Source organism: Scardinius erythrophthalmus, assembly GCF_964197995.2.
Source record: "Scardinius erythrophthalmus genome assembly, chromosome: 13".
Classification (NCBI taxonomy): Eukaryota; Metazoa; Chordata; class Actinopteri; order Cypriniformes; family Leuciscidae; genus Scardinius; species Scardinius erythrophthalmus.
Genome location: NC_138233.1, coordinates 19,058,853 through 19,080,170, shown reverse-complemented (window position 1 = coordinate 19,080,170; position 21,318 = coordinate 19,058,853). Strand labels below are relative to the sequence as shown.

Genomic DNA, 21,318 nt, shown 5'->3' with positions numbered 1-21,318 from the left:
AAGTGCAGACGGGACAGTTCAGTGACTGCACTAGTATTACTTGGTATTATTTGAACAAACTCCAGTAATAAGGTTGAGCAATAGTAATAGACATTAGATAAAAAAGAATTCAAGAAATCCCAATAATAGGTTCATAATGTCTTTATTTTATTGAATAAATTAGATGTCCCACCCCCCAAAAATAAAACAAAGTATGTGCAAGTACCCAGCTGCAAAGTACTAGGATCATTCCAAAAACTGAATGGAAAGAAAGACAAGACACAAAAATAAACAAACAGATGGGGTGGTGATCACAGAACACCAGAAATCTGTATAATGGCCATCTGCAATGAGGTCCTCCCAGAAACATCATCTATTGGCATTGAAAAAAGTGATTTCAGCCAAGTTCTATGGTGGCCCTCTCCAAAGCAGAAAGTAGAAAACATAAACCCAACAAGCAAGCTCAGACAAAGACACAAGCTTGTAAATATGGCAGCAGATGTGAAGTGATTTAGACTGAGATTTGAGAGTGGATCATTGAAGGACATTGAGCCACAGACAATATCATTCACAGAACATCACTACTTAAGAGTTTTCAACACTATCAGAAAAAGAAAAGTGCAAAAAATTGTACAAGCTTGTTACTAGGGCAGCGCCCAAAGGACATTTTTGTACCTTATTTAGCCCTAAAACGTTCACAGCAGTACCTTAAATATTCATACTGTATGACTACTCTGAGGTACTAATATGCACCTTTTAGGGGAAGATAAGATACAAAGTCATCCCTTTAAAAGCACTGTCCCAGTGACAAGCTGTTGTGTCCCTAAAGCAACCATTTTTGCATATTTATGTCTAAAAGTAAAGGAAGGCAGGACACAGAGTTGGTCGGAAACTGATTACAACTCTTTTTCCAAGTTGCAAGACTCACACAAAACATTTCCTGTGAGATTCTGAGGAAATATCACTAGTGGACAGGGGCAACATGTCACGCATTACGTGGAGAAACAGCTTTAGTGGTTTGTGTTACAATAATATTTTAGCATTGGGGTGATGATTAATGCTGGTATAGCAGAAGAGACTTCCTCTTCACACACTGTTCAACAAAACCAGACTGACTGGCGCAAGGAGTAAAAACCAGCAGAATTTCAGTCGGCACTCACAAATAAGATCAACAGAATCACAAAATGTACTATGAGTTCAAGAGAGAGAAACATATGCCAGTAAGTCACTACATGGAAATATAAAGTGTAAATGTAACATGAAACAACACCAACAAAGGACACAAAGACTGTAAACATACACAAAATTATCCCAGTCTGGGTTAGTATAACACACAGCATACATATAGAAGGACCACGTTTGCATCATCATTACAGGACATGACAGAACAATAAAAGATCCAGTGAGCACATCAGTTAAAATGTTAACGTGTTAACATTTGGTAGCACTGTAGCACAACAGGATCCAGAGAAGATCTGTAAAAGAATAAGACCTCAAAAGAATAAATGTATCAGCCGTAGAGTCCAGATCTGATAAAGACTCATTGCTATTATTGAAGATGACTAAGGATTATGGGTTTGGATATGCAATCACAACAGACTGAAGAGTCTATTCTGAAGGATAACAGATATTCATCTGTGGAGGACATACAAATGCCCAATGCTGAGGACAACAAGGATGTATGAGACTGGAAAACATAAATAACGTGCACACCACAATGGACAAAGTCGGCTGATTCATCATGATTCAGATACAACTGTGAGTAAAGATCATAGTCCAGACTTCTCCACTCTGAAAGGTAGTCGATTGTCTAAGTCACCTTGTCAGAAACACTTCTTTGTGAAGGTCATTTTTCGAAGGAGAAAAGGAAGCGTGAGACAGGTGGAAAAATGTGCTCTGGGCTCTGAGGGAGCGTTTAAACTGGCAGCAGCAGTCAATACAATCTCCAATACATGACTTTCCTTTAGTGTAACAAAGACCTTCTTTTGAGTAGCAATAAGTCGCATTCAGTCAAATATGGTCGGGAATATCGGATTTGGCATTACAGCACTGATCCAGAGGTCAAAACCAGAGAAACTGGGGCTGCACGTAGGATTATGGATGCTAGTCAAAAAGATTAGGTTTGTAAGGGTTAAAGTGTAGTTATTAATACTCCCAGAACAACACATTCAGGGAGTAGAGATAAACTGACATCTATTCCTCTGAAGCAGGATCAGAAGAACAGCTTATTGTAACCAATGGGCAATGTCTGTGCAAAACAGAACTATCCAACAGTGCCAAACTTTCATCACGGAGGCTGTTAGTCATCTTAGTGCAGGGGGGCCCATTTATCTCCCAGAAGACCAGCCACAAACACACCTCAAGAGTCTTTTTTGCTTCAGAACCACCTGAACACCTCATTCTGCAGTCCTCTACCTCAGTCTTCATCACCTCCCATCAGGAACCCCAGTATGAAGTCATTGGCTTTCTGACGATCGTGTAGTGTCTGTTTGCCAGCAAGGTTGGGAGGAGGCCGAATGAGGAGGCTTGCGAAGAGAGTAGCTGGACAAGAGGTACAAGAAACAATACAACAGTAACGCACCTGAATGTTTGCAATCTGCTGCCAATAGTATAAAGGCCGTTTCACACGGGACATGGCAAGTGGTGAAATCGCCATGTGGCTGCTGCTTTCTCTCATAGTGGAAGCGCTTTGTGCAGTTGTGGCGGTGTTCGCGTCGCGGTCTCAGAGCGAACAGTGCCATATTTACAATCGACAAGGTAACATTTGTATTTACTAAAAACTAAATAGATTAAACAACAAAAATGGTGTGTTTATGTTATTTATCACTTCATGGGAATATGACTAGCATAGTTTTCATGTCAGACACAGTTAGCTTTTTATATGGCAAAACAACTATGGATTTTATTTCTTCTTTTATATCTCTGTATGATATTTTTGATTGGGAAATTCCACTACATTTAAAACGATCTTCTCAATCATGTTTTGAACAGTCTGATATGAGCTCAGTGAAATGTTCAATGATTGACTGGTTGTTAAAAAATATGTTCAATAATTGGTTAAAGCCTATACAGCTGCGCTGCCACTCACAAAAACGATATAACCACAAAAAATGTGCTTGTGGAAGAGGCAGAATTTTGGGTGCTCGAGCACCGCCAGTGAAAGCGTTTTGCTACTTTTTGCCCGTCTCCCATTGCATCACATTCCCGTATGAAAGGGCCTCAAGTCAGACTCACCTAGGAGGTTGGCGTTCAGGTTGTTGTCAAAAGTGTGTTTGAGTAATTCTCTCAAGAAGGCCATCAGGTAGCGGAACACATTGCGATGGGCTCGTGGGAGCTGAGATATTAGCTGTTGTTTAGAGGAAAACAAACAATTAATTCTTAAACTTTGTGTATTTCTAGGTTTAAAATAAAATTTTAAACAGATTTTTCAATGTGTTAAGAGCATTTTAGATATAATTTCATGATCAACATTAAAATAGTTTTAATCATTTGAATGATCTTGTGTATTATGTATAAATATGGTTGGATAGTTAATACTGTACGTATATATACACTGCCCTATACATACACTACTGTTCAAAAGTTTGGAGTCAGTAGGATTTTTATAATGTTTTTGAAAAAGTATCTGTTTCTCAATAAGGCTGCATTTATTTGATAAAAAAAAAAAATCAGTAAAAACCATAATACTGTAAATTATTATTACAATTTAAAATAACTTTTGTCTATTTTAACATATGTGATGACAAAGCTGAATTTTTTATAATTTAATAGAATTTTTCAATAGAAAGTTAAATGACAGCATTTATTTGAAACAGAAACATTACAAATGGCTTTCTGTCACTTTGGATCAATTTAATGCATCCTTGCTGAAAAAAAAATATATACTGACCCCAAACTTATGAACAGCAGTGTACATCGACCAATTTCAGGTTTTTTCATGGGAATTTATGTTCATGAGTTTGTAATATTTATAATATTTGCACATTATATTAACAGTTTTATAAAATAATAAATGCAATTTAAAGTTTAATTTTTGTTTCTTTTACATCTTGTGTTGATTATTATAAATAAATAGCAATTGAACTGCATAGTTTAGACCCTGTTCTTAATTTTTTGAAAATAATATTTTTGTATGTACCAACTTAGAAGGTTCCATCTAATTTACATCAATAGCTGAAAGACAATTCCTTTAATTTAAGCAAAATGTACATTGTAACTGAAATATACCCAAATGAATCGGAATCTAATCACATTGAACACAGAATCAAATTGAGAGCTTGTAAATACGAACTGAATCAAGAATATAGATAGATACCAAGCCCTACTACCACAAACAGCATATGAACTATATTGTCAGGACACTACAAATATAATTTGTACCTGTTTGCAGAGGCGGCTGTCATGAGAGCATTCAAGACAGCGCTGATAGAGTTCATAACACAGCACAGGTTCAGGAAGAGCCTCCAAGAAGATCAATAGTGCTTCAGCAACTGAGTGATTACAGCCAGCTAACCAGCAGTCAAGGAGAACCACGGTGAACAGTGAGAATGCACATTTTAGCTACAGCAAGAATAAATATAGCAGTGAGAAAAAGGAAAAGACAGGGAGAGAAAAGAAAGAAAGAACACAGTGTCTCTAGGGATATCTCAAGGACCATTACAGTAAGACAGAGAGCACATTCTCAGTCTCTCAGTAGCATAGGGAAGAATTGTGTGGGAGAGTCCAGCCAGTCAGAGCAGTTTTAAAGGGAGCCACTCGGTCACATTCACTGAAGTGACAGGCATTAGCATTTCTATGCTAAGTAACTCTGAGAGCCCTGAAAGAGATTTGTCCAGACTATCCACTAGTAGTCAATCTGCTGGGAAAATCTTTAGCTCTTTCTATATATAAACATTTTTTTTTTTTTTTGTGGGAAAGGATACGGATGGATTCAGGAATGCTGGTGTCCAAGCAGTCAATAATACTTTGTAGCTCGTCTTGCAGGCCAGGGGTCTGGAAAAGGTCCTCCTTTAATAAAGAAAAAGAAAATAATCTAATTAGTAATTTGAGATGTTATGGCTAATCATTGGTGCATTCATGCTTTATTTTGTTTACCTGCTGGCAGGCCTTGGTGTAGAGGTGATTAACAAGCAACCAGACCTCTTTGGGAATCTTCAGAGGTTTATCCTCTGTTCCAGAATTGTCCAACAAGGAATACATCCGGGATTTCTCCTGAGAAAATTGAGAATTGTCTTAAAAGCTATATTTAATTCTGTATTAAATTTAAGAAGAGCGATATAAATTTAAAGATAAATAAATACATTTTAGATAAATTTAAATTTAAGATATAAAATGTCTTATAGCACTTTGCACAATTCAGTACACTTTGGTGTCTCATTATTATTCTTTTTTTAAAGCAATAGATCCAATGTTTGGATAGTGTCTTTAAATATACAGATTATCAGACATTATTATCATGATCACTTTGCTTAAAGTCCCCCATTACAATTTTTTGGATATTACCTTTCATGTAGTCTGTAATATAGCTGCTTGTGAATGTAAAAGGTCTGCAAAGTTTCAAAGATCAAAGCACGATAAATGGGGTTATTGTTTCCCAAAAGAAAGAACTGATTCTGAACATCCTGAAACAAGTAGTCAGTAATTCCTGTTTCTAGCATAATGCCAATCCCATATTAGCATTATGCCAGCTTATGGTCTTCATTGGCTGCTAGGCCTGTTAAATTTTACATTTTAATTTCAAATATTAATCGAATTAATCGGTTTGTATCACTGTTTATCAAGGGCTGAGGAAGCCTCCGGAGCTGAAATTCAGATATTGTAATGAGTGTGTCTTTTCCAACATGCGCTGTAAGCGGTAGACCAATCACAACAGACTGGGCCATCTAACCAATCAGAGCAGAGTAGGCTTTCGGAAAAAAAGGGGTTTAGAGAGACGGAATCTTTCAGACACTGTGAGAAAACAGGCGATGCTGCAGTGCAAAGTATGAGAAACTTTGTGTTTTTCGACATTGCAGGCATGTAAACCTATTGTAGGAGACCTCCAAAACAAAATGAAAAACCTTTAAAGTAAAAAAGGGCCACTTTAAAGAACATAACAGACATAAATTCAGCCACGTTGTCTTTGAAAAGGGGCCACAAATAACATTACTCTCATACACACACAGAAACATGTTATGTGGAGAACAGTGACAGCCCCAAGGCCGCTAAACAATATAAGGGGACTCATTCAATTAGTAGGAATGCAACTCATGCTGAGCCACAGAAGCAAGATCAGAGTCAAAAACAACAGTGAAGAACGGCTGACTCCAAATTACAAACAATGATTTCTGAGACTGTTTCACCATGCTGTGAGCTGCTTCCTCTCCCTGCTTATCTAATATCGTTGGCTGGTGAGCAGTGAGTTGGGTGGGGAAAGGAGGGGCAGAATACAAGCTGAGAGATTCAAGCCTCAGTGGCATTCATTAGCCTGAACCTGCAGAGTGACTGCAGCAAGCTAACCTGTGTGAACCGGCAAGCACCAAAGGCTGTCACACAGGGACAAACATTTAAAAACAGGACACCAGTCACCCTTAATCAGTCATCCTCAATCATACATGTAGACCCTGATAACAGCAGCTGTCCTATGGCATGATCTAATGAGTCTTTTCTGTGCATGAAGAGGAACTTTACCTTTTCCATGCAGCTATCCTCTCCCTGAGAATCATGCAGACCCAGAATGATTGGTCGGAAAGGAGTGGTCAGAGCAGAAAGGAGTAAAGGAGGGAGGAGAGATGAGACAATAGAGAAACATTGCGTAATCACTGAGAAGACAGAGACAGTATTGCATAATTACAAATAAGCAGGTTTCAGCTACCAACAGTGATCAGTGAACAGCAGAGATAGAAACATAAAATGACTAAAGATGATTGACTACTCTCTAAATTAAAAACGAATTATATTTTGAGAATATAGTGGAGAATGGAACAGTGATGAACAACACAGAACATTTGCATGATGACCAACTGCTCCTGAACAAGCTGTATCTCATCAAAACATTCTCTTTGTACATGACTTCTTCATTGTAGCCTCATGTCAGAATCATGTCAACCCTGAAGGTATTTCCTTATCTAAAATCTGGGGACAAAATTCCTCACCACTGTCTGTCATTACTTTCCACTGCCAAGAAAGTGAGAAGACGACTTTCGTTTTTGTAATGGCAGCCACTAATCTTTACTCAGCCATGTATCCTGTGATAATAATCCATCTAACCAACTGCAGCTGTGGCCTGTGCCTCACCAGATCGATGAGTTTGGTAATGGGGATCTCACGGATGGGCTTCTTCATACGGCACAGAGTCTCCAGAGATGTGCCAAAACAGCTGGGCAGATAGTTTCCAGAGAAAGTGATGAAGTAGTCTTTTCCCCGGTCCAGATGAAGCACCAGAATGTCCTCGATTTTATCCTCACCAGAGTTTAGTAGTGTTACAGAATCTTTACTGACATACACCTCTAAGACGATCTCCATTGTCTCATCTATATAAAAAAACAGGAATATTTGAGACAGTCTGGTAGATGGGCGCAGTCTGCATCATAAATTAACAAATTCAGATGACATCATATTTGTGTCCTCTCTACCTGATATGGGCAGTTGACATGACATTTCTTCATAGAAAATAGCCTTTTATTTCTTCTATTTTCATAATTTGGCAAAATTATCCATAATTGTTTAAATTTGTGATGCATTGGAATTCTTTTTCCAAAACTAAAATTAAAGTTTTAAAATACACTGAAAAAGTCAAATCGATACAAATTAGGTATATTTATTATCAAAATGGGATCTATTTTCAAAAAATACATGAAATGAAATTATATAGTGTATAATTGTATCTTGATAATCAGGAAGTAAAGGAAGATATCATAAAACATTAAAAGAATGTGTCATTCTTTTTTTATGACAAAAATACAGGACTGAAATGAGATACTCACTAGGATCTAGTACCCCTTCGTTGGGCTCAGCACGTAGCCAGGGCTTACAGTATTGAGAGTCATTAAGTTTGGGAATGAAGGCAAAGGTGCAAGCAACCTGTCCATCATTAGTGATGAGAAAACTCTGACGCTGCAGCTGACGGAACTTCACATTCTCAAAGGTGAACTATGGAATAAAGAACAGAGATAATATGAAAATGTGTTTGAATGGTAGTGTATGAAGCTGTAAACATACACTACCAGAAGAAAATATGAAAGATGTCACATTAAAATAGAAATCTTTCAATCTTTTATAACATAATAAATGTCTTAATTGTAACTTTTGATCAATTTAATGCATCCTTTAAAAACAAAAACAAATCTACACACTGGCTCCAACTTTTGCATGGTATTGGTATTTGCATGTGTATTGCCCTTAGTATGCACTGATGAAGTGATTGCAGGTGATGCTGATCAGTTTATTTTGATAGTCTTTTCTATTTTAAAGACACTGCCCCAGTGCATTCAGTCTAAAAGCAATTATGGCACATGTGATTAGCCTATAATCCACTCACAGTCCAGAGAAGTGCTAAGATTGTGCAAACATTATCGACCCTCCACTGATATATGGTGGGATCTCAGAGAGAATGGAGGCAGGCCAGAGGATCAATGCAGTTTGTCAGAGGATACACTGACCAGTCTGTCTCCCTGTCATTACTTACCTCCCGTCGGGTTAGGGACAAAGAGGGCAGAAAGTCATTTTCCATTCTGTCCATGTCCCGCACAATCTCTTCAAACACCTTCTTGTAGCGCTGCTCTATCACCATTTTCACCTGCAGCACACACATAAAATTAATGTGATGGTCTCAACTCCTTTATTGGAGCATGATGAATGGAGTTATCCTCACCCCGACACTAAAGACAGAGCTGACGGGTTTGTGGTCACTGGTCTTTAGCTCCATGTGACTGCGGTAGTGAAGTTGCTTTATGTTGCTCCCCCTCCAGAGGATACGGTCGCACCAGGCAGGGACTCGACACTTCCCACTGTCAACGCACCCCAGAGAACAAAACCAAATTATGACGTGACAACGTCATTTTTTTTTTCTTTAAGAGCATTTTAAGAGCAAGTGATCTTCAATGTATAAAGGAAGACGTCCTGATGTCCAAAAACTTTACCTTGAGTCCCATCCATCGGATTTAGCATCATATTTGTAAGTAGGGATGAAAGTAATATCCCCTTCCATGAAATCAGCGAAGGCACGTTTAGTCTTTCTCTGGATATTCAGCTGGCAGAGTGAAACAGAAGATGCAATTAAGTGTGCTTTCAGAGCAAAAATGGAAGTCTATATTTGGCTACCACTTAAAGAACTGTCACATACACACACAGGAAAAAGAAAAGAGGAAGCAACAAAGAATAACATAAAACCAGATAAATACAGTGGGGTGCATTAGTAAAAGAGAACACTAGTGGAAAATATATTTGTGTTTTTTCATTAAAAATGTTAATAGTCATTTTAATATCATCATAGTTTGATTGAAATGTTGTGGATTGAAAAAAACATTAATTGCAGGATTTTATACATGTTATTTATATGCATATAAACATTACATTTTTATAATTCAAATATGTATATACATTAAATATGTAAAAAGCTTTTGCTATTCAGAACTATTGTTGTGCTAATAATACTACTTATAACAACTGGCCACTTTATTAGGAACACCTTGTTAGTACCGGGTTGGACCCCATTTTGCCTTCAGAACTGCCTTAATACTTCGTGGCATAGATTCAACACAATGATTCCTCAGAGATTTTGGTCCGTTGACATGATAGTATCACGCAGTTGCTCCAGATTTGTAGGCTGCACATCCATGATACAAAGGTGCTCTATTGGATTGAGATCCAGTGCCTGTGGAGGCCATTTGAGTTTAGTGAACTTATTGTCATGATCAAGAAACCAGTTTGAGATGATTTGAACTTTGGGACATGGCGCTTTGTCCTGCTGGAAGTAGCCATCAGAAGATGGGTACACTGTGGTCATAAAGGGATGGGCATGGTCAGCAACAATACTCTGGTAGGCTGTGCCGTTTAAACGATGCTCAATTGGTACTAAGGGGCCCAAAGTGTGCCAGGAAAATTTCCCATACCACCAGCAGCAGCCTGAACTGTTGATACAAGGCAGAATGAATCCATGCTTTCACGTTATTTACGCCAAATTCTGACCCTACTATCTAAATGTCGTAGTAGAAATCGAGACTCATCAGACCAGGCACTGTTTCTCTAATGTTCTATTGTCCAATTTTGGTGAGCATGTGTGAATTTTAGCCTTAGTTTCCTGTTCTTAGCTGATGTGTCTGATGTTCTCACCCGGTGTGTCTTCTGCTGCTGTAGCACATCTGCCTCATGGTTTGACGTGTTGTGTGTTCAGATATCCTCTACTGCAAACCTTGGTTGTAACGAGTGGTTATTTGTATTTCTGTTACCTTTCTGTCAGCTCCAACCAGTCTGACCATTCTCCTCTGATCTCTGGCATCAACAAAGCAAATTCGCCCACAGAACTGCCGCTCACTGGATATTTTCTCTTTTTCGGGACATTCTATGTAAACCCTAGAGATGACTATGCATTAACCCTTTCTTCTATGCCAGGGGTGCCCAATCCTGCTCCTGGCGATCGACTGTCCTGCACAGTTCATCTCCAACCCTAATCAAACACACCTGCCTTTAATTTTCAAGTGATCCTAACGTGCTCTGAAGACCTTAATTGGTTGCTTCAGGTGTGTTTGATTAGGGTTGGAGATGAACTGTGCAGGACAGTCGATGCCAGGAGCAGGATTGGGCACCCCTGTTCTATGCTATTGGCTGATTAGATACTTGCGTTAACGAGCAGTTGAATTATTGTACTAACAAAGTAGCCAATATATATATATACATAAAGGATAAAATATTATAATAAAGAGGCATCATCCCCAGGTCTCACCTGATCATACTCCTGAAGCCTCCGTAATTCATTCTCAGCAATAAGTCTCTTTACTTCCGTGGTATCACTCAAACATAGTCTGTAGTTAAGATCTCCAAGCCAAATCACCACACTTAGAGGAGAAATCATAAGCATTGAAGCATTTAAATACAAGTACAATATTAGCTTAAAATATAGTTATCTAATCATGGGTTCACAATGGCTACACTGGATGACAGTGACACTCACTCATGTTTCACTATACTGAGAGGGGGGTATTCCAGCAGGTGGAAACTCATGCGAGCACAGATGTCTTTGTAGTCCTGGTTCCGCCTCTCAAAATCATCCACATGTGCCGCCAAATGAGAGTTCACGAAGCAGAAGCTGGTATTGTGAAACACAAAACGCACAGCCACTCCTCCTTTATTCCCCTGTAGTAATGGAGTAATAAAAGTAGGTTAATCTTATCAGGTAACCGAGATTGAACTACTAATAGAAAGTATCATTCGATTTGTGGTCATATCTGTAATTTGTGTAATCAATACCACTCTAAGATTTACACCATATCTAATACAAATACAACAAAAGATATGCATTCTATGCCAAAAGATAGGCTAAAATGACTTCCAGTTTTGACAAACCACTTCCTATTTTAACAAATGCAAACATACCATTTTATTCATGAGGCCAGTTCCCACAGACTCAGAAGCCACCTCTCTAATGTGATCTTTGTGCACCTTGTTGACATACACCACCAACATCATTCCCACTAGGCGAATGATACGGACCTGAAGACAGCATACAGAACTTCATGAAAAGTCCACAAACAATGAAAGCGAGCAGCACATACTTTCTTCAGTTGACTGCCAAATGCTTTTTTCAGGGTGCCACAGGAATGATAAGACGGTTCTTTGCATTTTAAATGCTGAATAGCATAAATCAGCTGTCGTTCACTCACCTGTATGTATCTGGCTTTATGGTGGAGGCTTTTCTCTACTGCATCAACCCATAACTGTTCTTTGGATGAGTCCATATAGAAAAATGCCTCTGTGCTCAGGTCCAGCTCCTGAAATCTGACAAAAAACACAAGAAAACAATTAGACAAAGCATATAGCACTATGACCTTAATCAATTAAACCTATTAATGTATAATGTGCAATGATCCATTAAGGGTGAAATACATTAATGCTTGTCACAAAACTGCAAAAAAAATGGGGTTTCCCAAACATGGCCCCATTTGCATGCTGCCAGATCTAACAATAGCCTGGTTTTCATTACAGACTTGCGCAAAAACTTTGCGATATTTTCAAAATGTCGATAAAAAACTATTGTGAAATGGCAACGCTTCCATTAACCGATGTTATGCGACAAAAACTCAATTTTTTCCTCTTGCGATAAGTCATTCCAAACATCATGGCAACGGATGTTAGTAAGTTTACGTATAATCGCAGCCACAAGCCATATTTTCAATCGCAGGAGACGTTGGCTTGTTATTCAAGCATTAATGGCAAGGAATGGCAAGGAAATCCCCTTATACTTGGGAGCGTCCACATGTGAGGTGTTTCTGGGTTTTTCACCCTCCTATCTGCTTCGAGGTCTTGATAAATAGTGACATTTCTTTGTTGTTTAGAATCCAGTATTCCTGTAATTCTTTTGTCTTTTATGAGTTTAATAAAGAACTCTGTCTCGTCTTCTGTCCAAACATATCGTGCCTTCTTTAAAGAATGATCGACTTTTACGTACAGCAGGTGACCTGTAAATGCGAAAAAACTGTTTCCATTGCAGTTTTGCAAAATAATCATTTTTCAAATTGCCTGAAAAACCACCTCATTCGAGCGTAAAACTTCTTTTGCGATATATGGGAATTTTTGCAGTTTCCACTGGCCGTATTTTCAATTCGCAATAAGCGCAATTTGAAGGGTAATGGAACGCAGCTTATGTTTCAGATTCGTTATTTTGGAGCGGGGGGCTATTGCTTTGCCACTCACCCCAGTGCGTAGACATCTGGAGGTTCTGGGTCACAGCGCAGCCAGGGCTCAAGACTGCTGTCAGGGGACTGACCGTTCACATTCCAAGTGCCCAAGAAGAACCTGTAAAATACAGTGACTTACTCAAACACCTGGAATCAGTCAAAACAAAATGATTGACATTATGTTTCCAGGCATGTGACACTCACCGAAAGTTCTTAATGTCCACATATTCTTTCTCTTTCTTGCTGAGCCGATACTTAAGCAGGCCTTCCCTTGACCCTGACTGGCTGCTCATCATGGTCTGTCTCATGGTGTAGTTGGATGGGCTGTCAGACCAGGAAACGGAGCGGTCTACAGACTGAAATCTGCTACAAAAAACAGCACAGAGTTTAACAAAGCTGAAAATGTACAGGCTTCTGCATTTAAAACCAGTAGCACTCACTCATTTCTGACAGGTGTGGCATACAGTGCGGAGGGTGGCCTTTCTTTAGCAGTCTGGCCTGCCGTGAGGTTAGTCGATGGCTTGTATGTGCCTTTTCGAGAAGGAAGAGGGGGCACTGGTGGAGGTGGCGGCTCTCGTTGTGCAACTATACGGTTTTGTTGGTTCTTCTTCTCTTCCACTTTTATACAATGGTTAAAATTTTCTTCAAAACCAAAATCTGTTGCAAGCGAGAGGGCGGGGTCTATAAACATAGAGAGGAACAGAGTAGTTACAGAACGTTCACGGTCTTTGGTGCATCTGGCCATGTAACCCAATGTAAAAATGGTTATGTTCTGCCATTTTTAATTCCATACCTGTGTTTGAGGGCTTTGCTAAAGCACTGTTGCTGATGTTGTTTGAGGTGGATTTGGAGGTTCCTCTTTGAGGTGGAACAGGAATGCAGTCTTTGACTGGAATAGGTACAACAGGCTCCATCTTCCTAGGAAGTGAACTCCTCTTCTCAGCTAAAGGTGGACCATTTAACAGTGATGTTCCATATACTTATGAAAAAAATTGATAATGGCCTTCAAAACATATTTAGCAGTGGTAGTTTGATGAAGGTTTAATATTATAATTTTAATACAGGCAGCTCTACTTATAAGATTTAACAGTAAAGCACAGATACAGGCACACTGTTTCATAGTACAGTGGGCATAAACTCTTTGATTCAAGACCCTAATCTGTACATTCAGAGTACCGTACACAAAGTGACCTCAGAGGGATATGCATTTTTTTAAAAATTAACATGTCAGAATAAACTAAAATGAAACGAAAACCAAAACAAGAAAAGCAGGTTTTTATGGTTTTCTATTTTAAATGTTTCCCTGGTCTGGATATGATTTTTACATCTCTTTAAAACAAAAAAAGAAAGTCATGAATACAAAAATATTTGACTGACATTTTTTATACATAATGTTTTTGAGTTGTCTTACCTTCAGTAATTAATAATTTCAGAGTATTGCATAAAGTATCCTGGCTGGAAGGCTGGAATACACCACTATTGACTAGATTTATGCCAAAATTTGCAGTCTGGATGCTAGTTAATTAAAGTCAATACCAGTCTGCAGACTTTGAGTTTCACAGACAAACTCCGAGAACATGCATACAGTCTGCCCATTTATGTCTAGATAACCTGCTGCCTCAAAAATTCAAAAAACATTTTGATTATTTCATCCTCAAAATTTGTCATTCTAACCTGACAGATTTCACAGTAAATCGAATAGTGTATGAGCACAGATGAGCAGACTATTCCATCCAGTCAGAGGATATCAAACATGATATTTTGAGGTGAATTTAGTAGAAAATGTATGACACGACTTATAATAGGCTTTATAACACTCGCCTCAAACCTCTGTCGCAATTTGTACAGGTCATGCTGACTGTGTCTACACCCAAGAGTTCATTCAAATCAAAATTTTTGCAACTCAGAAGTCGCTACAACTACTGCAGTCAAATCCTGCACATCTATGTTTGTTTTCTGTCATGCATTTCCTTGCAACTAGCACATTTAGTTCTGAGCAAGTTTGTTGTGTTTTGGAGCGACATTAAAGTCTGGTAGTGTGTGCTCATCAGTCATTTAGTGTGTGACATCCAGTCTTACTCTACAGCCATTTACAAAGTTGGCAAGTGTATGTCCAGTGTTTTAAAAACTTTTCAGATTGTAAAAGTCCTGTAGTGTATTCCAGCTTTAAGTAGACTTCAGCACACTCTCAAACATGATACATCGGCCAATGGACGATGTCAGGAAATGAAGCCTATGCCTCTAAGGTAAGAGTTTGAAGGACAAACATACCCTGAGCTGAATATTGCAAGGTGTGTGGAAACAAATCAGAGAAATCATGCAGCAGGTGGTCTAACCTTTGACCCGATTGTGGCTGCCGCTGTAACAATGTAAACTAAAGTAAACCAACACCAAAAATGTATATCTGTCAAACTTTCTGCCCAACACTGAGGTCAAATTCTTCCAAGAAGCATGCATTACTGACAAACATATAAAACTGGGTGTTGGTTACCCTGGTAAATAAATGATTAGAGTAGTTAATAAATAAGAAATGTGGCTTGATGTTTGTGGAAGCATCCTGTGGAGGGAAAATGAGGTATATCACCTTGCTGTTTGGCCTTCGTCACATGTTGTAAGAAAGACTGAGTGTGCATGTCATCCTGCAGCTCCAGAAGAACCTCTGGCATTCGCTCGCCTCGAAGACGAATCCGTACCGTTGCTGTGGAGGAACAGTGTCACTTTCTCACATCCAAACATCACAGCTGTACATTTGATTCTTTTTCAAAAGCATTTTTCTTAAGTTTATTAATTAAGGCAGTATGCATTAAGAAACCTTCCATAGTATACAAATCACATAAATAACAGAGTGCATATAATCTTTTGCAATTTCTTACAGTTTATAAAAAGAAAATTAAATGGATAAAAGTAGCAATAAACTGCTTAAGCTGAACGCTGCTACAATACACTGCTTATGGCCTGATAGATATGATTCAACTGAAAATTATATAACATTTATTTTAAAAATTATGCACTAACATTATATCCTATGCTGATGTAATAGTTCAAAAACACTACTTAACGCTTGGTAAAATGGCAAAGAAGGAAAGAAATATGAAAATAATTTAATTTAAAACAAATAATTAATTTTACAAAAGCTGGCTCATTAAAAAAAAACTTACTTACTGTTAATCGAGATGTCAATGAGAAGCGCTTCTTCAGCCTCTAAAAGGGAAAAATTAAAGAAAGTCAGAGAGAGGTATGTTATACAGGTTTTCAGGGGACTGTACCAGGATATATAAAACATAGCTGCTGTCTATGGTGACAAATGGTTTTCAAATATTTGATCATGGGAGAGAGATTTTATCATGCAAACAGAGAGCTTGTTTTCTAAGCCTCACTCACAGAGACCAAAGGTGAAAAATATTATAGTGAGAAGAGAGCAAATGTATTTACACTATTACAAAGTCCTTCTGTAAACTATAAATAGTCATTAGAAACTTACCTCGAACTAACTGAAAATGGTTATTGATGGGGATGGACAGCTGGGGCACTTGGCTTAATACAATTGCTTCAGGGTTTTCCAAAATATCCAACCTAACAACAAGAGACTCATTCATGAAAAGTCCTACAAGAGTAAATAAGTAACTCATCTCATAAGATTTCCTTCTACTTATTGCTCCAGGATATTAACATAGTCGGTTCATACATTTAGGTTTTTGAAAGAAACTCAAAAACAGGGTGATAACACCATTTCTGATCACTTAATTGTTTAGCATACAGCACACTGAGAATGATACACCATTCAAATGTTTGGGGTCAGTAATATCTTTTTTTAAAGAAATATATATATATTAAAGGAATTCAAACTGATCAAAAGTGACAGTGAATACATTTAAAATATTACAAAAGATTTCCACTTCAAATAAATGCTGTTCTTGTGAACTTCTGAAATAAATTGTATCACAGTTTCTACAAGAACATTGACAATGTACATTGACGATAATAAGAAATGTTTCTTGAGCAGCAAATCATCATATTAGAATGATTTCTGAAGGATCATGTGACACTGACTGGAGTAATGATGCTGAAAATTCATAGGAATTATTACATTTCAAAATAAACAACAATAGAAAACAATTTTAAATTGCAATAATATTACACAATATCACAGTTTACTTTTTACTGTATTTGTGCTCAAATAAATGCAGCCTTGGTGAGCAAAAGAGAATTCTGTCAAAAACATGAAAAAATCGTAATGACCCTAAACTTTTAAACGATAATGTAGCTCTCATATTTCCACACACTATGGTCCAGCATAATCTTATCTCATCAAAAACAAAGCTTCAGAATACAGAGGGTGGAGGGAAGCTTATAGAAATGCAGCTAAATACAGTGGAGGGCTAATTGCAGACCATATTTCACTCTCTAACAATAACAGTGCCAACCCCAGGGCATCAGGTTCCTTTTATGGTCTTGCCTCCATTTCACTCAATAGGAAATTCAATTACAGTGGATTATTGGAAAAACCTTCAGATTTCCCTGCCTGAGTATGCCATGCAAACACATGGAGGCAAGACTAGAACCCCTCTGTGCTGCCAGTGAGCCCGCTCTCTCTCAGTCTCAGAAGACGATAATTGCTGTAATGGATGCTGTTGCCAGGAAACACAGCACTCATGAACAAGGGAAATTTGGCCTAGACTTACTAAGCAATCTCATATTCAATCAATACAAATAACAGCCTAATGTAGTGATGATGGTTATAATCTGCTCATGCCAAATATATCTCCTTCCTTTCTGAGGTTAAACCATGGCACTCGCTGCCACATCAAAGTTCAATAGACAACATAGCTCAAAAATCCACCCCAAAGGTCTGTCAGGCTAAATTAAACATACTGTAATATAGAGCTGCACGATTCTGGATAGATTCTGAGAATCACATTATTATTTATTTTTAATTAGAGATCACGATTCTCCCACAATTCTGAATAGACAACTAAACAAAACAGTCTATTTACAAATATATATATATATACTACCTACTGGCGTAATAATGATCTTTATTTGAAGCTTCAAGTTTCAAAAGGCGATTTACTCTATTTTGATCGGTACAGTAGACATCAGTGTTTATATCTGAACTAAACACTTTTATGCCAGTACTGCTAATAATACTTTGTGGTTAAAATTATTTTTGTGAAGTTGTTTCATAACTATACATGACAACTGCTCTCTCTCAGCGGCAGCGCCAACACAGTTCTGAGTGTTCGCTGGGATCGTACTTGTTAAATGTTTAATAGACATAGGCAAATCATCATCATTTAAGAATAAGATCACGTAGGTGTTTCGAATTCGCAATCTTTTATTAATTCATGCAGCTTTACTGTAATACACTTTTATAAGCTTGTTATACCTTCAGTGCTCCTTACAAAGATGCTTGAGCATTTCAGGTTAAAGACTGAGTTCATCCAAAAATGTAAACTCAGTCACATCATCTACTCACAATCAAGGCATTCTAAACCTGTAAGGCTTTCATCTTCAAAACACATATTAATAATAAAAATCTTTGATATTGCTGTCCCTCCACTGACGGCCCATTCCACCATAACTTTGACTCTTCAAAACGTTCATACTGAGATCGTCAAATAAATCCATATGAATAAAGCAGTGCTTACTTGCAACGCGAGAATCAATGACGATTGTTCTTGCGTTACGCACGTATGGTTGAGCTGCAGTTGACCATATTTGATGTGATCCATGTATGTGCGTTGAAATATTTATGTCAAGTTTAGTCAACCTTTATTTTTTATAACACATTTAAAAACAACAGAAGTTGACCCAAAGCTTTACAGATTAATAAAACATTTAAATACAAGATCATACATTCTATCAGCTTCAAAAACCCATTTCATGATCTATTCAAAAGCCAAAGAAAACAGATATGTTTTTAAAGAAGACTTAAAAATGGTATATTTAATTCATAAATGTGTGAATAAAAGCCTAAATTCATTTCAATTTTGGGTGAACTATCAACAGTGTACCTTGTTCTTTTTGTTAGAAGATTATTTTCATTACAAAGAGATTCAACAAATATCATTTTTGACCTCCTCTTTTACCCAGTCAGTTCCCGAGCTTTGAGTAAAGCTGAGTGTGTACACTTTTAATGCAGTTAAAGAGTTTGTGTGCTCATGTGAGGCTTATTAGGCTCTAGGACACCGAGGTGGAATGTAGCATAATGGGCAGCATGCTGGCATGCAACGAAAGCCACACTGACTAAACACCATCTGACTGCACAATCTTTCACAGTGTCTTCTCACATCTATAGTAACCGGCAAATAGATTCAAATATAATGGACCGTTTTCACTTTTCTGGGGTTCTTGCTTCTATAGGGGTCAATAAGAGACTACAGCTAATATGATTTTTGCACTCCCATTTGTTCCAACAGCAAAATAAAGAACCATAATAATAGTGTTTCCTTGTCTTTGCAAAAAAGGAAAAAATATTTGATTACGGCAGTCAGAGGACAAAGATGTCAAATTTACTGCCATTGGCTGCCATTCCCACAGCCATTGTATTAGAAACACACTTGCAGCTGTTAACTAATTGTTTTTTTTTTTTTTTGTAATTTAATGCCAAGGTAATATAACAAAATATAGCGTTATGTACATTACATTTTTAAAATGAAAATACAAAAAAAGCTTAGATAATACATAACAATTGTGGGAATGCTTCATCACAGTAAAAGGGGTCCATAATAATTAATTTAGCCATGTTTTTCAAAGCCAGCTGCATTCCCAAGATAGAGATTCTGTTTTGATAACTAGCAATTAGATGTCCTTCATTTGTGGGTTTGGAAACGAATCGTGTCAAAAAGGCTAAAAACGACCACACAATCATCAGTGTAATAACACAAACAGGCAGCAGCAATAAACCACCTGACAGAATGCGCAGTTCAGTCCAACAGAGATTAAACAGCTGCTCAACTTTCTCAGGCTTTAACATTTTCTTATGCAACTAACCCTGTTTTACACATAAAAGTGCAGTTTAGTGTGAATAAAGTGGAATGAAAAACTGAGATCGGAGTCTACTCACTTGAACTGTCCAGAACACTGTAACAGGGACAGGAGTCTTGGTTCTTTCTGTCCGCTTCTGAGCTCGTGTGCTCGAACAGTCTGAAAAAAATCACTGTCAAGGATTCAATTGAATAGCCAGAGGCAGAGAAAAAGGGTGGAAAGCGTGACGACTCATAGCTCTCTCCCTCCCTCACACAATCAAAGAACTTGTTGGACTTTATGCAACTTCATTAGGTATAGGTAACGTCCCTAACATACTCCAAGATGCGTGAAAATCATAAAAAGTGTTATTCTCTTTGTAGCCTCCAGCTGCATACCTTACATACACATCATATCGTATCAAGTGACATGACAATGTCACACAATGCTGTTCCAAGTTATTCCTAGGAATGTAAGAACAGTGATGGAATATGGTTGGATAAACGACACTTCTGTTTGACGGCAGAGAGAAAACAGCAACAAAAACTGACAGCATTTGTATTCTGTTAAGCCTCTTTATTACATAGCCTTAACGAAAATAAATGTTATGTTTACCTATACAGCTAGGCTAACAAGACATGGCTAAATGGCTTCAAAAGAGGCTACTATAGCTCTGAACAAAATGAAAATGAACAACTGAGCTCCAAAATAAAGGATACGGCCAAACATTGGCTATCTGAAATCCCGTATGAATGCTCCATCGTGAATGTTGTCAAGTGTGGTGAATTAAAGCCGTCAGGCGGCTAGCTAACAGGCTAACCTCAGCGGCGAGAGCGAGTGTTTTCTCATGTCAGGCTCCACCCCTCACCGCGCGTGGACTCAGTGCTGGACTTCCGGAGGGCTCGCGATTCAGCTTGTGACTGTGACAGCTTCAGCCGGTGTGGAGAGTCATTGAACTCCGGAGAAAACAACACCTATCGAGTACGTGTGTGTCAAATATGGCCGTAAACAGAGAGAGTGGTCACGGTTGATGACCGTTTTGTTGCTGCGTTAATAAACCAATGACATTTCAAGTGATGCTCGTGTTTACGTTGTCCCGGTCATGAATGAGTTTCGAGGTCATCATCATCGCGCTCTCCCGGACGCAGCAACATCACTGGGTGTGTTCTGCGCTGCTCGGGAACGTCAAAGATACGCAAGTTTTTCGCATATTCACTGTAAACACAGTTCACTGCATTGTTTAAATATTTGTCATTGCAGAGACTTCGTCAAACGCCCTTATTTAAATCAGAGGGTTGTTCCTTCATTTTCTATAAATGTCAAATAGACCATCAAACGGATACAGGGCTGATTCATATCCTTTTGGTTGCATAATGTTTTCTTTAGAAGGATAAACAATATGTTGCAACTTCTAAGTTTATTCCAGCACAACCAGGTTTTAAAGACTGGTAATATAAATTCAAACCAAATCCCTGGTTGGCTGTGTTTGATAAGTAGGCTA

At 38.1% G+C, this 21,318-nt stretch overlaps 1 protein-coding gene across 4 annotated transcripts; it reads right to left on the bottom strand.

Annotated features, from left to right (window-relative positions):
• Positions 1–125: 125 nt before the first annotated feature.
• Positions 126–20,925, bottom strand: ocrl (OCRL inositol polyphosphate-5-phosphatase). 4 transcript variants are annotated; one of them, XM_081383388.1, is made up of 24 exons: positions 20,537–20,925; positions 19,918–19,997; positions 16,333–16,424; positions 16,014–16,052; positions 15,436–15,549; positions 13,645–13,794; positions 13,292–13,532; positions 13,056–13,217; positions 12,868–12,969; positions 11,838–11,952; positions 11,551–11,667; positions 11,129–11,310; positions 10,901–11,012; positions 9,099–9,208; positions 8,831–8,966; positions 8,645–8,755; positions 7,944–8,109; positions 7,255–7,490; positions 6,649–6,672; positions 5,074–5,190; positions 4,902–4,986; positions 4,360–4,487; positions 3,214–3,325; positions 126–2,520 (listed from the first exon to the last, which is right to left on the bottom strand). In XM_081383388.1, the coding sequence occupies exons 1-24, from the start codon at positions 20,576–20,578 to the stop codon at positions 2,396–2,398; spliced, it is 2,898 nt and encodes a 965-aa protein (XP_081239514.1). In that variant the 5' UTR covers positions 20,579–20,925; the 3' UTR covers positions 126–2,395. The 4 variants fall into 4 exon arrangements, with proteins under 4 accessions (XP_081239514.1, XP_081239515.1, XP_081239516.1 ...); XM_081383389.1 differs by having other exon boundaries at positions 13,056–13,214; XM_081383390.1 differs by lacking the exon at positions 6,649–6,672 and having other exon boundaries at positions 132–2,520.
• Between the last annotated feature and the right edge of the window lie 393 nt (positions 20,926–21,318).